Consider the following 19,123-nt stretch of genomic DNA (forward strand, 5'->3'; position numbering starts at 1 on the left):
CAATGAAAATATAAACAAATACAATTCATTTCATGACATTCTATTTTTATGCATACATTATAAAACAATCAATTGAATATGAAACAGGTTGAATGATCATGAATTCATGAAAGTGGTTTCAATAAATCCATTTCTATGTGAATTAGCTTTGCGTCAGCTTTTTGTATCCTCAAAGCTAATCCTGTTGACACCCCTGACAAAATGTGGAGTATAAACAAAATATGTCCAAGGCTGGCTGTTCATGAAGAAAGCAACACGAGTGCTAAATCTTCCAAACAAAGAGCTCACGGAGAAATACGTGAAAAATGAACAGCCTTCCCTTCATTCAACATCTCGCCTGCTTTTTCTCACTTAACTTTGTCCATGCCGATGGACGCCATTGGCTCCTCCTCTGGGATGGCCCCGCCCCCTCCCGATTGGCAGCAGATGTTCTGATGATCCCGCCAGTCCTGCAAGCGGAAGGAACACGAGCGGGCCGGCAAGCCATGATTTGGATGCAAGTCGAATCTTTTTTAGCGTGGCGTTTCCTCACCTTCCTCTGGCAGAAGGCGGAGCAGTAGTTGACTTTGCGGCAGCCCGTGCACTCGCTCAGGGCCGCGCGACCGCAGTTCTCACACATCTGTTGTCATGACAACAACTATTGGCAACGTGAACAAAATGACACATGGTAACCAAAAAGAGACCATTAAAGAGTCGTTCAACATTTGACCGGCAGGCAGGCAAACTCGAGGGTTGCCGCTTGGCCTTTCAAAACGCATTTTGCCCGAGTGGAAAAGTTACATTGATGATGACTTCTGCGATGTCGCTGCTCCGTTTGCCTTGCGACTCGTCCGGCGTCTGGAAGCTTATCCGGTTCTGGAAGGACTGACTGACGACACACTGGACTCACACAGGCAGAGGTGGTTTTTTTTTTTAAAGTGAGTGTTGGACTATGTTGTGATGTGGGATGATGGGCGGAATCCCTCCTTCCCTCACCTCCTTGTGCCCTTTATTGTCCCCCCTCTTGGCCTGCTCTATCAAGGCTTTGAGCTGCTGCACGTTGCTCATGAGGGTGTTGGCCATCTCCTCCAGGCTGTGCCAGCAGGCGTTCTTGGGGCTCAGGAGAGGCGGCCCCACCGCCACCGGCCCCACCTCCAGGGTGCCCACCAGGGAGGCCGAGGGGGACGCCACCGCCATCTTGGCCTGGGGGGACAGCGCCAACGCCGGCAAGGCCGTCAGCACTGACAGAGGGAGAGACGTCGTGAGAGCTTCGCGGTTGAGGCGCAAAACGGCTGCGGGCGCCGTCCGTCTCTTCTCAATCTGTACCGTCCGCTCGTACTACCTGCCGTGTCAGCGTAAACTTCGCTCTGCGCCGAGGCGTCCGAGATGATGGCGGCGGCGGCCGTGTCGCTGCCGGGCGAGCGCTCAAAAGTCAGCGTGCCCGAAGGGGTGATCTGACCCATGGGCGACACGGTGACTGCGGATCACAAAACCTCTTTGAGCTGACTGCGGCAAACTCGGACCTCGGCGACGTGACTCACACGTGGTTCCCGGGCTCAGCGTGATGCTTTTGCTGCCGGCGGGGACTTCCTTTTTGACGGCGGGCGGCGGATCCGTGTCCCTCCGCCTTCTCTTGTACGGGACGAAGAGGCGCACCGGACCGTTCTGAAGACAACGGACGCGACATTCGGTACACCCAAAACACTTTTGCGATGACAAAAATAAAAGATGAACGTAGACTACCATTGTGATGGTTTCGGCTTCCAGGGAGTCTCCGTTCTTAGAACACAAAACACACGGCAACAAATATACACTCATTCAAAATAGCAGCAATGTGGAATCCTTTGCATCGCAAAGATTCAGAATGGTGCAAGAATCCACTGAATGGTATCACAACCCAAGCAGAAAAAAGGAGCCAATGGCAACAAACGGCCAGTGGCGTCGGAATCACAATGAATCGGCTCGCTATCGGAGCCAATGTTGTCAACCGATCGAAACCGATATCGCCGAGCAAAGCGGGCCGACGCGAGCGGCGGCGGCGGCGGCGACTCACCGAGACCATGTCGTCGCAGCAGGCCGCGCACGTACACGAGGCGGCGTGAGGGTTCAGGATGCGGTCCTGGACGGACACACGGCAGGATTCGACGGGAGCGCTCGCAACGGCGGGCGGGCGGGCGACCGACCTGTATGAGGCAGAGCAGAGGCCTCCCTCCGTAGCGGATGCTCCTCTTCCAGTCTTTGCTGCTGGCGCGACCGGCCAGACCCTCAAACTCGGTGGGCGTCAGCCAGCGCTGATCGTGTTTAATGCAGCGACCTTTGCCGCCTCACCGCACAAAAAGAACAAAATGTTGCGCTGCGCTGTGTCGAAGATGTCATTCCGTCGGCGGTGCGCGTCGTCCGTCGCAACGCACACGACGGGACGCACGCAAACGCTGCGCTCACCCGAGCCGAGGCGGTTCTTGTAGAGGACGCCGCTGCTGTTGCGGCACCGCACCGGCAGTTCGTTGTTGTACGCCGACGGATCCCAGTTGTACTTGGAGGCGGGCTCTTTGTCCCGAAGGGGAGTCGGCGGGGTGGGCGGAGTCACCAGACCTGAGCGGTCACACACAAAGTCAAAGAGACGTGCTCCAAAAGCCACTTTGCGCGCTCGTACCAGTCGAGACGGCGCCGACGGACTTGAGTCCGTCCTGCCGCGCCACTGCAGGGTCGGTGTGGACCACGATGAGCGTGGTCTTCTGGCCGCTCAGACCCTCGGCCAGCTGCAGGGGGCTCCTTCCGCTCTACGGCACGTAAACGTATGTGACGTGGTGGACGCACGCGTGTGCAGACCCCCCCCCCCCCCCCGACCAACGTGTTCTGACGCCGCCGTACCAAGACGTGTTCCGGAAGGTTTTCCACCGCCTCCACCCGGGTGGCGAAGACGCCGTCGTCTGCAGCCTGAACGTCTTCCACCGCCACCGTGGACACCTCTGCGCCAACACATTTGATCGTCAGCAACTTTTGCGCTCCCAGCATTAGTTTGTGCTGAATCTGAATGGAATCCGCTACCGATGACGCCATGTTATGCTCATTCCTTCTCTGGAAGAATGAACGAAGCATGAACTGAGCATGCCGGTGAACCACAGACATCACGAAATGTGAAAAGAGTCAAACTTGCTGTCACGGTGCGACGATTGCAGCAAAGTTCAAATGACGCAGCTCAGTTGGGCACATAAGAAGTTGTTCGAGCAGGACCCTGAATCGGATTTGTTCACCTACCATTCAAGACGATGAACTAAGTGTAGGGATCAAATAAAGTGCATTCCTCCCTTCCTTCCAAACTCCAAACCATTTGCAAGCATTTCAAAGACGAAAAAGGTCCACCAACAATTCGCCCCGGGTTCATTGCAAATGCTTTACTAATTCACTGCCAACGAGTGAGCTAAAACTAAAAAACAACAACAACAACACGCCGTCGTTATTTCGAGCTTGAAATGTTGAATTGTTTTGCAAGATGGGCGTCGAAATCCAGGAAGCGAGTTAACTTTGGATTTTTAGCGCCACTCGTCGGTGGGCGTGCGCGCGCGCGCTCGCGGCCTGCTGGCTAGCTCGGAGCTCGCCGTCCGTCGGTCGGTCGCCGATCGACTTGCCTGCGAAAGCCGCCGACTCGGCGTCGTCGGGGTTCGGCATCGCTTCGGCTCCCATGTCGATGTTTCCGGGCGCCGCCATCACGGCCATCGTAGAGACTTCGGCCTCCGACTCGGTATCCGAGCCTGGCCGCCTGCGGGGTTCGTCAAGTCCGAGCGCCTTCGTCGCCGATTCCGCTTCGTCCATTCCTCCCTCCGGCGAAAGACACGACGAGAGCCGAAATGAACCGAAGAGCCACGGGGAAGGCCGAGAGGCCACTCGGTAGCCAACGCACGCCAAATCGAGTCCCTTTTTGCAGAAACAAGAAACGACGATGGTGCCGATTTTCCCTCGAAACAATGAGAATGGAGCCGGAGAGAGCGAGAGAAAAAAGAAACCCGCCTCCTCGCGGTTTGTTTTTCCACATGTCTCCTCAACAATGAGTCGCCGGAAAAAGCCGAGCAGAGCCGAAGAGTCTGCCTCGTTTCCCGAATGACTACGTCACATTTACGCGTTTCAAAATAGCGATTCATTGGATTGTAAATACTGTAAATGTAGATATTTTACAAACCGCATGTGAAATGGAATTAACATTCTCACGGGTTATAATATGAATGTTCATATTAAGACATTACATACACTTTTCATTTCGAGGTACATATATACGTTCACGGCAGGTCAGGTGACTTATTCAAACCAACAACCATTGAATGCAAAAATGATGTATATTTCAAATAAACAATTCAGTATTTAAAACTATTTGAAAACAATTCAATGTAAATCAACACAAAAGTGAAATGGAATTGAAAAGTCAACTGGCGAGAAATAAACACTGTATATAGACCTAAAATAGAAGAATAGGTAGCAGTAAGTCTGATGTCAATTGCGGGAGGATTTACATGTAACATCACTATGTACTATTTTACAAAGTGTATTTTAGACGGCAGTATTATTAAGAAGCTTGAATCACCCATTCCAACCCAAATTATGATTATTATTTTTTCTTTCCAGAGAGGACGTTTGTAAAGCTCACGGACAAAAAAAAAAGAAAGAAACAGAGGTCTTTTGGATCCGAGAGGGTGCCCCCTGTAGATCGCGTCCATGCCTCGCCTCCTTTGGTTTGCCCTCGTGGACGTCCTGCGAGAGCCGACCGGCTCAGCGCGTTTGTTCAGCGTCTCATCCGGCTGACGGCGTAGTAGAGCAGGAAGAAGAAGACCACCAGGCCCATGGCAACGTAGCACATGACGCGGCGGTTGTCGCGTCCCGAGCGCATCATGTTGGAGAAGCGCTTGACGCTGCCGCCCAGGAGACTCGTGGTGCTCAGGAAATTGGAGTCCTGGCGGGAGCGGGAAGGACGTCAACACGCGTGCCTGCTGCCGGTGGCGGCGGGCGCTTTCAACTCACCATGCCGTCCAAGTAGTCGTTTTGATCGTCGGCCTCTCTGTCGATGTCGTACGCCAGCTGTCACAAAAGGTTTCGACACACTTAGAGCTGACAAATGCCACACGCGTCCGCTCGATGACTTGGAAGTGAGCGAGAGCGAAATTTGCATCCGGAGGCCGGATCCAATGACATTGAGCTATTTCGAATCTTTATAAAACTGTGAATGTTTGGCGACACTTGTCAGTCTATACGATATAGCACACCAATCAAAAGCTTCAGTGGCGAGATTTTTTTTTCATTTCTTGTTGTCAAGCGCCCGAGGTTTGACTTGAACAGAATGAGGCGAGCCAAGTTCCAAAGCGACACGTGATTTACTTACAGATTTGAGTCGGGAGACTTTAGTGGCCAAGTTGTCAGCCAGACGTTTGTTCTCGGCGTCCAGCATGTCCTCCACCGAGCCATGCCCTGCGAGAACCAACACGCGAGTCCTTCTATGACACAGCGCCTCATTGTATGACACACACAAGAGAAGCTCGGATAGGGAGGGCCACGTTGCACTTCAAGCGCAATTCGTTCGTCGCTCGAAAGCACGACGAAGACTTCGTCAGATGATCTGGCTGCTGGCAAGCCAAGTCGTCAACACAAGCCTCCGAGCGTCGAAGGGACTTCCGGAATACGCAGGGCCTCATTCTCATGGAAATAATCGCTCAACGCGAATAGCGTGGTTATGTGTAGTTAACGTGGTTCTGGTTCGCCGGATTCGGACGTGTCAAAACAAATATTGTACCTCTGTTCCGGTCCGCCGCCATGTTGACAAGTGACGTCACGCGCACGTGATTGGACTGGGGAGGGAGGGAGCGAGCGAGCGTGACGTCAGTGCCACAAAAACGATCCACTCGTGTCAAAACGAAAATAAAGACAAACCAAAAAAAAAAACATAGATGACCTTGTATTTGTGTGATCTGTATAATATATTGTTGTAGAAGAGATTTCTCGACATTTTCTTTATCCCTTGTAGACGTTTCTGTACTTTTTGCGATCTCAAATAAAGTTGATCTAAAAAAGGTTAGGTGTTCCCACGGACAGACAAGTTTCGTTGAACCACTTAAAAGCTTTCTTTCTTTAACTTTTTGATCACTTTTAAAATATATTCAATTATTTATTACCTTGTGCTTCCCAGGTACGCTTCTGTCCTGCACATGTTTAACCTCATCCAAATGAAATCTTATTTAAAAAATTGAATTAACATCTCCACTGGAGAGCATGATGGTCATTTATTGTGAATAAAATTAGCAAATCCTTCAGCTAATACAAATGAATTATAATTACAATTAAAAAAAGAAGAAATGATTATTTCAACAGTAAAAGCTATTTTTATATCTTTTGAAAAACAGTTATAGTGTATACCAACGCTACTTTTTAATGACGTTTAATGAAACCAGAGTTTGTGTGTAAAACAGACAAAAGCTATTTATTTAAAAACGAACATCCAGTGAATAAAAAATGTAATGCATAAAAATGCACTGTATATATATATATATATATATATGTATATTCAAATCCAATTTTTTCAATGACTAAATATATCATTTTGACCTTTGGCGGGGCATTTCATATTGATGAAACCATGAATCAATCGAGAGATGTTAGTTTTTCTCCAATTTTTACACTTCAGAATGTATTGGAAGATTTTGTGATGACCTAAAAGCCATTTTGATAGTGAAATCCACAGAGCACATACAAATAAGAAGCAACCAACCTGGCCGTCTACAAACACAAAGTCACAGATCCATCACATCAACACCTACGTGATTACGGGTGAACATCCGCTAAAGCACACCTGCAAGAGTTCACGTCTAGTAAGTTACGACCCGCTCGGGCCGGCGGCTCTTTTCTTTGGACTTCAGAGCGAGGTTTCCAGGCTGTGCAGGGGGCTTCCGGGGCAGGGCGCCAGCCCCCCCTTGGAATTGGCCGAGACCAAAGCCGCCGCCGCCGCCGCCGCCACCGCCGCCCTGGCCTGAGGGCCCTGCTGGTCCTTGAGGAGCGAGGGTTGCGCTAGGGGGCGCTCTGGCTCCGCGGCGCCCAGGCTGTTGTTGGGGACGGCCGCCATCGAGTTGCGCTTGGTGGGCGCCTCGTCCTCGCCCTCCAGCTCGTCGATGAGCGGGATGTGAGGCTCCGAGTCGTCGATGCGGAACTCGGGGTGGCTCATGAAGTTGTGGATGGAGCTGCGGGACTCGGGGGTCTCCAGGTTCTCGTAGGGGGACACGCTGTCGCGGAAGGCGTTCACCACGCGGATCTGGGAAACAGCCGTCATCCGTCACGTTCAATTTGGAGGACTACAACTGGTTGGCTAACGACAAGATGACGACGGCGCTTCCCAAACGGCCACCTGCGTCTGTATGCGCTGGAGGCCCCGGCACCAGAGCACCTGGCCCCTCCTCAGCTCCATCTCGGCGTGGTCGATCTCGTCGGGGTCCTTCATCTCCTCCAGCTCCTCCTCGGGGATCTCTTCCTGCTTGGTGCCGTGGCCCGCCGTCTTCAGGAACTTGAGCCAGCGGGTGGGTACGCTGGAAACCAGCTGCGTGCGAGCCAGGGGGCAAAGGTCGTCAGCGGGCCCCGTACGCCGGCCGGGGCGCCGTCCCGCCCGGACGGACCCGTCTCACCTGTCCCCACAGCAGGCTGCCGAGGCCCAGGAAGATGCACCAGAGCCACTGCTCCACGCTCAGGCTCACGCAGCTCAAGGGCTTGCCGCCAAACTGCACGATCAGCACCTGCCGCAGTGCAAAGAATTGAAAAATACAATCGTATGATTATTTGATCATCCTAAAAAGAAGAAAGAAATAAAGATCAGCATTTTCTTGTTTTGTTTGTTCCACCTGAACCAGGAAGGTGCCGACGACAATGGTGCAGAAGATGGGGTTGTTGAGGACGCCGTCAAAGATGTTCCTCTCGCCGTGGATCTTGCGGGCGTTGAGCTCGTTGAAGATCTGCATCAACACAAAGGTGTTGAAGACCACCGTGTAGTGCTCGGACGGCGGCGCGTGCAGCGGCGCGTTGCGTCCGCAGTCCATGTCCAGCAGCAGCTCGCCTAGGCACAAAAACAAAGGCAACTTTCAAAGTCCACGTTTACTTTCTTGGACCATTTTTGACTTTTCGAAATTTCTACTTTTAGTTTTGGTTTAGGTCTATTTGTTGTTGTTGTTGTTGAAAATCTGCTTTGACATTACTTGTAGTACTTTGACTTGTACTAATTTGAGCCTTTTGTAATTGTATTTTATTTTGAACTCAATGACCGCCTTTCTCCATTTCATTCATGAGCTTCCTTTTCATTTCTCATCTTGTTACTCCCGGACTGACCGACAAAGAGCAGCGTGAAGATGACGGTGAGCTGGTAGACGGCGTGCCCCAAGATGTTCTTCATCATGGTGCGCGAGATAAGCGGCTTGCTGCGTCCGTAGGGGCTGCGCAGCAGCAGGGCCTCGGTGGGCGGCTCGGTGGCCAGCGCCAGCGAGGCGAACGTGTCCATGATCAGGTTGACCCACAGCATCTGCACCGCCTTCAGGGGCGAGTCCTGCCAGGGAGGGGGGGGGGGGTTGAGATGAGCCGGCCGGGGGCAAGCCGTGAGACGAGCGAGGGGGCGGCGCCCCGTGCACCTGCGTGACGCAGGCGCCGGTGAAGGCCACGATGACGGCCACCACGTTGACGGTGAGCTGGAACTGCAGGAACTTGGAGATGCTGTCGTAGACGTTGCGTCCCCACATGACGGCCTTGACGATGCTGCTGAAGTTGTCGTCCGTCAAGATGATGTCCGACGCCTCCTTGGCCACGTCCGTCCCGGCGATGCCCTGCCGCGCGACCCACGCATTGGACTCGTACGTACGCTTGGTTAAATACGGGACGTGTTACCATGGCGAAGCCGACGTCGGCCTTTTTCAAGGCGGGCCCGTCGTTGGTGCCGTCTCCGGTGACGGCGACGACTTGCCTCTGCTCCAGCACCGAGCTGTCGATGATGCCTGGAAGACGCACGCGTTGGAATCCAAAAGTACAAGTAGCAAAGCGTCCGTCTGGCGCCCTGACCTTTGACGAGGGTGTGTTTGTCGGTGGGCGACGAGCGGGCCAGGACGCGCAGTTTGGGCCAGATCTTGTCGATTCGCTCCTGCTCAATCTGTGACAAGAACGGCAATGGTCTCATCGGTCATGCCGGTCCCGCAACGGCGGACGGACCTCGCCCAGCTGGTTGCGTATGCGCCGGTTGAACTCTTTCCCCTCCATGCACAGGAAGTCGTCCCCGGGCTGCAGGATGCCGCACTTGCTGGCGATGGCGCGCGCCGTGTTGATGTTGTCTCCCGTCACCATGCGCACGGTGATGCCCGCCCGCTGGCACTTCCTGATGGCGTCCGGCACCTGACGACGGAGCACTTGAGGACTTCTGTCGGGCCTCCCGAACGGGCGACGTCGTCAGAACGGATACCTCGGGTCTGACGGGGTCCTCGATGCCCACCACGGCGATGCAGGTGAGCCCGGCGAGGACGTCGGCCTCGTCTTCCCAGTCGGGCCGGTCGGCGGCGGCAAAGTCCCGGTAGGCCAGGCAGATGGTGCGCAGGCCTTCGGACGCCATGGGCTCGATCACCGTCTTCATCAGTTTCTCCCGGTCGCGAGGCTTGAAGGCTTTGGCCACGCCGTTCTCCGTCAGGATCTTGCAGCACCTGCGAGGTCCGTCCTTAGCCGCGAGCCGGACCCTTTGCCGGGGGAACGGGGGACCTACTTCCTGAGCAGGATCTCCGAGGCCCCCTTGCTGAACATGCGGTAGCTGCCGTCGTGGTTCCGGAGCACGGTGCTCATGGACTTCCTGACCGAGTTGAAGGTGTACACCTTGAAGAGCTTCTCCTCGGGGATGTCGTCGCGAACGCTCTGGTAGTCCCGTCGCAGGTCCAGGCTCAGACCCAGTAAGGCACATTCTGTCTTGTTGCCCACCTGGCGGGGAAGACCGCCCTCCTTGTCGGGAGGCTGCAAGAGACGCCGCCGCCGCCGCCGCCGCCGCCGCCGCCGCAGTTCTTAGTCACCAGATCACGTGACGCGGTCAAAGCTCTCGCTCTCTCTCACCATAATCTTTGTGGTGTAGGCGCAGTTGACCCCGATCCCCAGAACCAGCAGGTCTAGGATCTTGGCGGGCACCAGGTCGGGCTCGGGCACCTTCTTGTGGTAGCAGCCGGCCACGTAGGCCTGGACCACCGTCATGCGGTTCATGGTCAGCGTGCCCGTCTTGTCGGAGCAGATGGCCGTGGCGTTGCCCATGGTCTCGCAGGCGTCCAGGTGGCGCACCAGGTTGTTGTCCTTCATCATTTTCTGAAAGGGAAACAAAGGGGACCGCAAACATTTCCCTGAGGGACGCCACAATCAAAGCCAAGCCTCTGGCTTGCAGAGATTTGTCTTCTCAAGTAGGAAGGGGAGAAACCTTGACAGAGTAGGCCAGGGAGATGGTGACAGCCAGAGGGAGACCTTCAGGCACAGCCACCACCAGCACGGTCACGCCGATGATGAAGAACTTGACCAAGAACTTCATGTAGATGGGCAGGCACTCGGCGGTCCAGGGAACGCCCTGGATCCAGAAGGTGTCCACCAGGAAGCGAACGATGAGGATGATGACGGTCAGCGTTGACATGAAGAGGCCTGTCGGGGGAACACGTTTCACCAAGAACCCGGCCCTCCCAAATGTCTTTTCTTCTCCACATGCGCCGCGGCGTACCCGCTTTGCCGATCTGCACGGCCAGCTTGGTCAGCTTGCCCTGAAGGACGGACTTCTCCTTCTTGCGCAGGTTGCTTTTCTTCTTCTCCGGTTCGGCGGCCTCGTTGAGCGGTTCCATCTCCACGGCGGCGCCATCTTTGCTCTTCCCTGCCGGGAAGACCATCGGAATATTCTGCTCATGTAGAAGGAGACTTTTGAGTGGAACGCCCTTCGACGCCTTCCCTAGAAAAAGGGCCCGAGCTGGAGCTGGTTGAATGTGGGCTAACCAGGTGTGACAGGAGAAGCTCCTGTGCCTGTGCGTGTGCGTGTGCGTGTGTGTGTCTTGATCCCAATAGGTTATTAGTGGACATGAAGAAGAAGAGCGGTGGCGGCAGGCCGCTACGCAATAAAGAAAGAAAGAAGCCGGTGAGCTTAAGCCAGCTAATCTGCTTGCTCCTAATCGCCATCAACGGAGTCAGGAGCACCTGCTGCTGCTGGGGGAGGGCTGCGCCTGCTGGGCCTGCACTTGCGCCTGCACTTGCGCCTGCACTTGCGCCTGCTGCGCCTGCACTTGCGCCTGCGCCTGAACCCGTCCCGGGCCTTGGGCACCATCAACAATCTCATTGTTCTGACCCGGTTGCTCGTTCACTTGCACAATAGCTTGAAGGAGGTTTGAGTCCGACCGCCGGCTGAAGGAATTGGTTGACAGCCGCCGCTTGGCCCAATGTTCCATAAGCCACCGCTCACAGAAGCTGTGAGAGACGTAGAAGAACTGCTGGAAGCAGACGGAAGGAACCGCAACTTGGAAGAACACGTGCCGTCGTTTGTCGCCTCCTTTGTGGTCCTACGGACCCGCCGGCCGACAACCAACGGGTCGTTAGCGAGCGCGAGGCGACGCGACGCCAAACCTACTTCTCTTATCCTTTTTCTCTCGCTTCTTGCGCTCCTCCCTCCTCTTCTTCTTCTTCTTCTTCTTCTTCTCCTTGTCGGCCTTGTCGTCGTCTCCGTCGCCGCCTTCGTCGCCGGCGCCGAGCAAGGCGAAGATGATGCCGGTCTGGGAGTTGACGCCCACCGCCGTCACCAGCATCTTGCCCGAGCCCTCCATGACGTGAGTGCCTGGGCCGGCGCGGAGAAAAGGTGAGCCGGACGGCGGCGAGGAAATCCATGGGCGGACACACCTGAGAGCAACATGGGATCTTTGTCCACGCTCTTCCTGACGTGGTCCGACTCTCCGGTCAGGGAGCTCTCGTCCATCTTCAGGTCGTTTCCCTGGAGGAGGATGCCGTCGGTGGGGAGGAGGTCGCCTGCGGTCGGTGGGGAGGAGGCAAAGCTGGTCAGCGCGCCCGCCCGCCCGCCGCTCGACCCGCCAGGCGGAAATACCGACCGTATTTGACGTGCGCGATGTCGCCCACCACCATGTCGGACACTTTGACGTGCGCCAGCTGGCCGGCGCGCAGCACGCTGAACTTCTGCTCCTGCTCGATGCGACTCTGGAGGCCTCGGAATTGTTTCTCCTTGCTCCAGTCGTTGAAGGCCGTCACCAGCACCACGCAGGCCACCGAGAGCAGGATGGCGGCGCCCTCGATCCAGCCCGTCTCCGCCTCGCCCTCGTCGCCCGCGCCGCCGGCCGCTTGCCCGCAGCCTGCACGAGGCGGGACGGTTCATTGGGCGGGTCGGCGCTCGCTCGCCGGCTCGCCGGCGGCAACTCACTGTCTCTGTCGGCGTGCGGCGGTTGGTAGAAAGAAAGGCCAAGTGAAATGATGGCGGCCACTTCCAGGATGATGAGCGTCACATCCTGCAGCGCCTCCCACACTAACTGCACAAAGGTTTTTGGCTTCTTGGGGGGGATCACGTTGGGGCCAAACACCTGGCGCCGACGCTGCAGGTCCTCCCACGAACCGTCCAGACCTCCAACGCACACGCACGCACGCACGCACATTACAGCACCACGCGCCAGCTCCGATGGGAAATGGATTTTTCAAGCTGTTGCTGACATTTGCGCTGAGCGTCTCACACATGAATTAATGATGGCGGGCGGGCGGGCGAATGTCACAAGGCAAGACAACCAACACAGCATAAGACAACCAACACAGCATCTCTTCATTTAGCAATTTGGTGGCCATTGCAACCATAGTAAATCAATTGCATTCACTTTCAGCTAAAGGCTATTTTATTTTATTTTATTTTCCAGCAACTCGGCACGACCCTGAACAGGGCGGATGGAAATATTGATCTGACAATCTATTTCATACATACAAGTCAATGTAATGTATTTCTCACTCGGGATAAATCATTCATTATTATAGTTAGTATTTGTTTTTCAAATGTATTTACCGCAATCCCTTCCATTCTATTTTGCCATTTCTGAGAAAATTTGGGCTATTATTTTTTTTTTCCTATACTTCATACTATTATAGCAGTAAATGCATTTTTAAAAAATCTGCACTTTAACTTGAAATCCAACATAACATTTTATCTATTCATTTTTTATCAATTGTGATTTAGCCTATTTTTTCGAATGATTTCAATTCCATTTTATTCACTACAATACGTCTAATTTTATTTCTATACCGTTAAGAAAATCTTGACTTGAAGTTGAATGGAATTTCAATGCCTTTCATTTTACAGTTTAAATGACCTAATTGCAATCACAAAGAAATAATCAAGTATAGCAATCGTTGCAGTCGCTGAACATTAAGAGCGTACGTGTTTGCTAAATCCATTTGATCATGTTTGATTTGATTCAATCAGCTGCCGTCAATTGCATCAGGTAAATGACAAGGACACACACGCACGCACGCACGCACGCACGCACACACAGCATGCAATGACCTTGGAGGGCGGAGGTTCGGAGTCTGGCGCAGAGTCCGTCGACATCCTGATAGCTGTTTCGGATCCTGTCGCGGGCCTCGTCTCCCCGCAGCTCCATGAGCGAGCGCAGCTCTCGGAGCGAGCAGCTGAACTCGGCGGCCTCCCGGTAGGCCGAGCCGCGGCGTTTGCCGCCGCTGAACGAGCTGTTGGCCATGTCGCCCGGCGGCGCAGGCGGACAAGCGGCCGCTCGCTGGCTGGCTCGCTCGGTCGGCCGGCCGGCCTGCCTTCTCAGAGGTCAAAGTCAGAGGCGGCGCTCAGAGGTGGGCCTGCTGCTATGCGGCGGACTTCTGACGTGCACTCTGCGGACGCATGCGGGCACGCCACGTCACGTACGTTGACATCCAAGCGCTAAGTACGTACGCATTTGACGAGCTGCAGCGCGCGGCTTCTTTTCCAACTTTCAGACAGCAGTGACATGCTAACTTCTTATTGCGCTTCCGTCGCCACGACGGGCGAGAAAGGCGGAGCTACTTGTTGACTCGGCTTAACTTCTTTTTACACTAGCGAGTGTCACCGCGACACCCGCCCTTTGACAAGCGAACGAGCGAGCGGCTTGAAATGACCCGCAGCCATGATGATGACCATGATGATCTCCTCAGAATCGCCAAGGCGGCGGCGGCGGCGCTACTTACACCGAGCTCCCCCATGGCCTCGGGTGAGGCGTCGCGTTTCCACTGAGCAGCGTCCCAGCGCTTCCCATAACCTGGCCACCGCTCGCTCGCTCCCGCCTGCCCGGGCTACACGCGCATACGCACGGCCGAGGCTCCGAAGTGCTCTGGTCGACGACGGCGGCAGCAGAGTCAATTTGACCTTCAGCGAGCTCCCTGCGGACTGCTCTCCATGGCAGGACAAAAACAGGAGCTACAGGAGGCTAAATGATTATCTGACGAAAGCCTCGCTTAATCTAATTAGACAATCTGTGGCCTCAGTCAACACTGAGGCTCAGGCGCCGCCCACAACCGACGGAGAAGAAACGCCCACATGCGCGCACACGCACAAAAATCACACACCGGGGTTGCGGGGACCAGGTGAGATGACAGGATCTTCAGGGGTCAAAACTACTGAGACCAGGAATAACAAGGTTGTGGTCTCCAGGTGCTGGGGGATTAAGGAATCACATCTGAAAGGATTAAGATCTGCCCGTAGCAAGACTACAGGGAGTTCTTCAGAAACTAGATCAATAAGATCCCGGTCGAGAGACATACACACGTTACACTGATCACTTGTGAAAGGAATTGCCATCGATGAGAATCAAGGTAACTGGGATCAGGGCTGCAGAGTGTCCTTAGAGAAGTAGGACCACCAATACCTAAAGCTTCCGGGTCAAGGAACCGCATCTAGAAAGATCAGGGTTATAGCTATCAAGGCTATGCGTTGGGCATGGATTACATTTTTTTTTTTACCATGACAAGGTCCAAGACCCATGGGTGCCATTGACTGCGGCGACAGAGGCCTCAACTACTCAACTAACTACCTGGTCTGCAGGTAGTGAGGATAAAGGACCCTCTTGAGCATAAGCGATTCAGAAAAGAAATGGACGGACGGACGCACGCACGCACGCACCCACGCACGCACGGACTTTTGCACATTACTAAATGCACTCTCAAGTCATACTACTGCCGCCCATTGTTTATTGGATTCTTTTAAGAATAAAACCGGTTGCGTACACTATCAATGATGAAATCAACATTGATGCGGAGCCTAGATTCGTATTCGTTGTATATTTCACAACGCAACGATCCGTTACCCTGAAGGCGTCAAAAAGCCGACATGGACTCCATTCCCCACAACTCCCTTCGCGCTGACGTCAACAATTTCCCACCAATGACGGGGCGCCAGAGTAACGTGACCAGCAGCGTTCCACATTTGAATTGTTGTGTTGTTTTGCGAGCAGAAAAGAACTCGTATTTCATCATTGTCGCCGAAACTAAATAACGAGGATCGCAAAGATCCCTGACTTCACGAGAACTACTAAAGTTGAGTTGCGTGCCGGCCGCTTTCCGGGAAGACGACGCTAGGGCTTTGCCGAGTGGAGCTTTCGGAAAGCAACGAGTCGTATTTTCCCTCAAGCGACTCGTCACTTGCATCCTGGCAAATACAAACGATTAACATCGGAGTTAGTTGAGGTTATTGCTATTTTACCTGCAGATTGACAGCAGCAGCAGCAGCAGCAGCAGCAGTACAAGCGGCAGCGCGATGGAGCGTCGAGCAGGTAGCGGTCAGTTCCTGGTCTCCATAATCGACCAACCAAGCAACATGCTGCTCATTCCGAATGACGCTTTGTGTGTCACCGCAGATGCGATTTATCTGCTGGACGAGAAGTTCGACTTCGATGTTTCTCTGTCACCTGACGGGTAGGAATTTTCACCCGCCATTTGTTCGCTTCACCAATTCATGATTTGATTCACCGGAGGGTGAACGTCAAATGGACAAAAATGTCCAGATGAATGTGCAAAATCCAATCTCAGAAAGGTCTTTGTTCACAATTTTCGTTCATTGTCTTCATGGAAATTTGACATGCGGTATCAGAGAATAAAGTCGCTTTTGCGCCCACCCGCCCGCAGCTCCTGGTGTGCAGAAGGCGGGGATGATGTCTTTGTGGACCCATCCCGCCATCCGGTCAAACGTTCGCCCAATAACTTTGAATCCCGCTCGGAGCAAGGGACCTGCTGGAGTCCGCTGTCGGGGGACCAGCTGGACGCCGTGTGCCAGGAAGCCAAGCGATTGGCCGAACAGCTGCGGCGTGGGAAGCGGCTCCGCGGCCAGGATGGGGAAGACGGGGAACAGTTCATCCAGGACGGCGCCGCCAAACTGGATCTGCTGGCGGCACCTCCCAGCCTGTGCGGCCCCGCCATACGTCAGACCTTCCTGGTGCAGGACAGTCCGATGAAAGACCTGCCGCCGGCCATCCGGCAGCGCTTGAAGCAAGGAAACGTCCCCCCGGCGACTCGTCTTTCAGTCGGCCCGACGGGCGTCAAGACCAGGGCGGCGCTGCGCGGGAAAGCCGGCTTGGGTGCCCTGCTGCCCAGCAAGCCGGCCGTCCCCAGGACTTCCTCTTCGGCCGCTGCTCAGAAAGCCCGAGTGCAACCGCCCGGCAAAGTAGGCTCTCGGACTTTTGTTTTCCTCTGTCTCGCCGCTCAGGAGGTGAAGTCACCGATGTCCTTTTTTTTTTTCCCCGTCCAGGTGGCCTCGAGTCCAGATCCCTCCGGCCGGCCCAAGTCCCGTGAGGATACTGTGACCGATTCGGCCAGAATGGCATCAGACGTCAGTGACTTGTCCCTCAATTGTAGCACGCTGGAGAAGAAGCGCACGCTGGCTGCACCCGCCAAGGTACTGCACTGCTGCGATTGGTTGACGCTGCCGTTAAGGCAACCCGCCATCAAAGTTGGTTTCGGTCTTGTACGACGAAGGTTATGAGGAGGCAGTCCGGTACAAAGGTGACGCCGCTTAAGAGCCGGAACCCCGCCGAAGGCCGCAAAACGTCCTCATCTTCGTCCTCTGTATCCAGCTTCAACTCCAGCCTGTCCCCGTCTCCAGCCACAGGTGCGCTCATTGCTAACAGCAGGTCCATACATCTTCACACACGGACACCATTGCCATACCGAAGGCTAACTATTAGCACAATGCTAATCTTGGCAGAAACTACAGCTAGCCAAGCAAAATGAGCCGCAGGAGAGAAAGTGACTAACTGCTATCTTTACGACGCCGTCGTCCTCTCAGGGAAGCTGAACTCCTCGCAGGACCGCGCTTTGACCTCCTCCGCCGTCCCTGCCAATCAAAACAAACGCCGCTCTGGCGTCGTGACGGCGTCACCGTCGTTAGCGTCCTCCGCTGCCGCCCGCCGCTGCACGCTACCCGGCCGAGCCAGAAAGCTGTCCGAGGGTGTCAAGGCCGGCGGGGTCACGCCGCAGCGCCAGACTGCGTCTGCTAAAAGAACCTTGGACAAAACCTCAGCTCAGTGGATTCAAAATGGACTGAAGGCAAAAATCACAGCTGCAGCGCCAGGTATGACGGCCACACATAGCAGAGAAATCACACCTCCAGGTCAGGAAATACATCAATGAACATTTTCCATCTTTACCTAAAACTGTTTCCCCCCCAAAAGGTTTTTGTTCTCCTGATATTTCCAAGGTACTCAAACCAGAGAGACGTACGTCGACGGCCACTATGGACAGGTGATATTTTGGTTGACTTACACAGGAGAACAGGGCCCCAGCACATAGTAATAGCACCCCCCCCCCCCCCCCCTTAATAGTGACAGCTATTGGTTCTCCTGGAGTTGCTTACTTATGACATCATCACCCATTTACCCCTAGCCTCCATCAAAAGGCGTTGAGTGGCTCGGTGACGCCCCCCGCAGGTCCAAGCGGGCCTCTGCAGTTCCGTTCCCAGCGTCCCTCCGGTCTCCCCACGCCGCTCAAACGCCGGGGGTCGGCCATCCCCGGGCCGACACCCGGCAGCCTCAGCAGAACCTCCGGACCCCCTAGAACGCAGGCCGCCTCAGACCGCCCCCCCGGGACTTGCTTCAGGTGAACGTCCGACAGCCGAGAGGGAGGGATGTCGCGCAAACAGCCGGCCTCAAAGTTGTTTTCCCTCTACGCAGTCCCGCCCCCGGAGACTGGAATATGGCGGCGGAGCCTGTAGTTGTGCAAGCCTTCTGTCTGGAGGAGGAGGAGCCTCCCGTGGCGCCCGGCCAATCGGAGCGCACCGCGAGCGCGGAGCCGGCCGGTCGCGGCCAATCGGATGAGCTTCAGCCGGAGAGCGCCCAACAAGAGGTTGGCCTCACCTCAGACTAAGTCAGGCCGCCGGACGCGGTTAGCGGCGACTCTAATGCTTTTCTTCAGGTTCTTCTGCTGGACCTTCCCACTCCGCTTCTTCCGACTCATGAGAAAGCGCTCATCGACCTGATCAACACCCCAGACTTGATCCGCAACAGCACCAAGAGCTGTGCCGCAAAGCAGGTACAAACTTGTTGCCATTGGAGCTGCTCGCTCGCTTTGCATTTTGTTGTTGACGCATTTTGGGTGTTCATGTTTGTCGTTGTCTTTCGGCAGCTGATTGACTTAAGCTCGCCACTTATCAAGTGGAGCCCGGAAGACAAGAAGGAGAACACTGCCACCCTCATCAACCTCTCCTTTTGAAACACACACACTCACACACACTTGGGATATGTGTGTGCGTGTATGTGTGTGAGATAGCTTGAAAAACGGAATTCTGATTTTATTCCTGCTTCTAATCTTAAGAACCTAAATAAATATTGTACATTGATCTTTCTTTTGACTGACATTGTTACGCATTCGTTCATATTTGCAAGTTCATCCACATCATGTCAAATGAAGCAATGCACTTCCCACCTGATCGATCGTTGAGCCCCAGGCCAACAAGGAGCACGTAGACCGGGGCCTGCCGCCGTCGTCCGCGGCCGGCGTCCGCACACGGGTCGACACCGGGCGGGCCCGCCTCGTCCAGCAAGGAGCACGTTGACCTAGGCTGGCCGCCGTCGTCCACGGCTGGCGTCCGCACACGGGTCGACAGCGGGCGGGCCCGCCTCGTCCAGCC

The 19,123-nt window shown here is 54.6% G+C and overlaps 4 protein-coding genes across 6 annotated transcripts; 1 reads left to right on the forward strand and 3 right to left on the reverse strand.

Annotated features, from left to right (window-relative positions):
• Window positions 1-24: 24 nt before the first annotated feature.
• On the reverse strand, window positions 25-4,025 carry deaf1 (DEAF1 transcription factor). Of its 2 annotated transcripts, none has more exons than XM_088378689.1 (13): window positions 3,609-4,023; window positions 2,851-2,948; window positions 2,633-2,759; window positions 2,422-2,571; window positions 2,163-2,302; window positions 2,033-2,098; window positions 1,723-1,758; window positions 1,521-1,644; window positions 1,322-1,456; window positions 976-1,220; window positions 781-879; window positions 533-619; window positions 25-449 (listed from the first exon to the last, which is right to left on the reverse strand). In XM_088378689.1, exons 1-13 carry the CDS (start codon window positions 3,790-3,792, stop codon window positions 348-350), a joined length of 1,593 nt encoding a protein of 530 aa, XP_088234815.1. In that variant the 5' UTR covers window positions 3,793-4,023; the 3' UTR covers window positions 25-347. The 2 variants fall into 2 exon arrangements, 1 of the variants encoding a protein (XP_088234815.1); XR_015859055.1 differs by having other exon boundaries at window positions 405-449; window positions 533-637; window positions 3,609-4,025.
• Window positions 4,026-4,291: 266 nt separating this feature from the next.
• bet1l (Bet1 golgi vesicular membrane trafficking protein like) lies at window positions 4,292-5,826 on the reverse strand. Its single transcript, XM_088378697.1, has 4 exons — window positions 5,756-5,826; window positions 5,348-5,433; window positions 4,990-5,046; window positions 4,292-4,921 (listed from the first exon to the last, which is right to left on the reverse strand). The coding sequence occupies exons 1-4, from the start codon at window positions 5,775-5,777 to the stop codon at window positions 4,754-4,756; spliced, it is 333 nt and encodes a 110-aa protein (XP_088234823.1). The 5' UTR covers window positions 5,778-5,826; the 3' UTR covers window positions 4,292-4,753.
• A 397-nt stretch (window positions 5,827-6,223) lies between these two features.
• On the reverse strand, window positions 6,224-16,080 carry LOC148397183 (plasma membrane calcium-transporting ATPase 1-like). 2 transcript variants are annotated; one of them, XM_088378677.1, is made up of 20 exons: window positions 15,707-16,080; window positions 13,526-13,863; window positions 12,404-12,601; window positions 12,078-12,335; window positions 11,872-11,997; window positions 11,606-11,809; window positions 10,715-10,861; window positions 10,424-10,638; window positions 10,072-10,314; window positions 9,734-9,975; window positions 9,440-9,674; window positions 9,193-9,372; window positions 9,046-9,133; window positions 8,875-8,981; window positions 8,622-8,813; window positions 8,326-8,539; window positions 7,845-8,056; window positions 7,632-7,739; window positions 7,358-7,546; window positions 6,224-7,264 (listed from the first exon to the last, which is right to left on the reverse strand). In XM_088378677.1, the coding sequence occupies exons 2-20, from the start codon at window positions 13,716-13,718 to the stop codon at window positions 6,872-6,874; spliced, it is 3,744 nt and encodes a 1,247-aa protein (XP_088234803.1). In that variant the 5' UTR covers window positions 13,719-13,863; window positions 15,707-16,080; the 3' UTR covers window positions 6,224-6,871. The 2 variants fall into 2 exon arrangements, with proteins under 2 accessions (XP_088234803.1, XP_088234802.1); XM_088378676.1 differs by lacking the exon at window positions 15,707-16,080 and adding an exon at window positions 14,197-14,454.
• On the forward strand, window positions 15,350-18,832 carry gtse1 (G-2 and S-phase expressed 1). Its single transcript, XM_088378685.1, has 11 exons — window positions 15,350-15,782; window positions 15,861-15,918; window positions 16,129-16,663; window positions 16,748-16,894; window positions 16,975-17,107; window positions 17,285-17,569; window positions 17,670-17,739; window positions 17,881-18,093; window positions 18,168-18,339; window positions 18,409-18,525; window positions 18,619-18,832. The coding sequence occupies exons 1-11, from the start codon at window positions 15,761-15,763 to the stop codon at window positions 18,703-18,705; spliced, it is 1,839 nt and encodes a 612-aa protein (XP_088234811.1). The 5' UTR covers window positions 15,350-15,760; the 3' UTR covers window positions 18,706-18,832.
• The last annotated feature ends 291 nt before the right edge of the window (window positions 18,833-19,123 follow it).

The sequence above is a fragment of the Syngnathus floridae genome, chromosome 6, assembly GCF_059516105.1.
Source record: "Syngnathus floridae isolate MCC-2025c chromosome 6, RoL_Sflo_1.0, whole genome shotgun sequence".
NCBI classification, from domain to species: Eukaryota; Metazoa; Chordata; class Actinopteri; order Syngnathiformes; family Syngnathidae; genus Syngnathus; species Syngnathus floridae.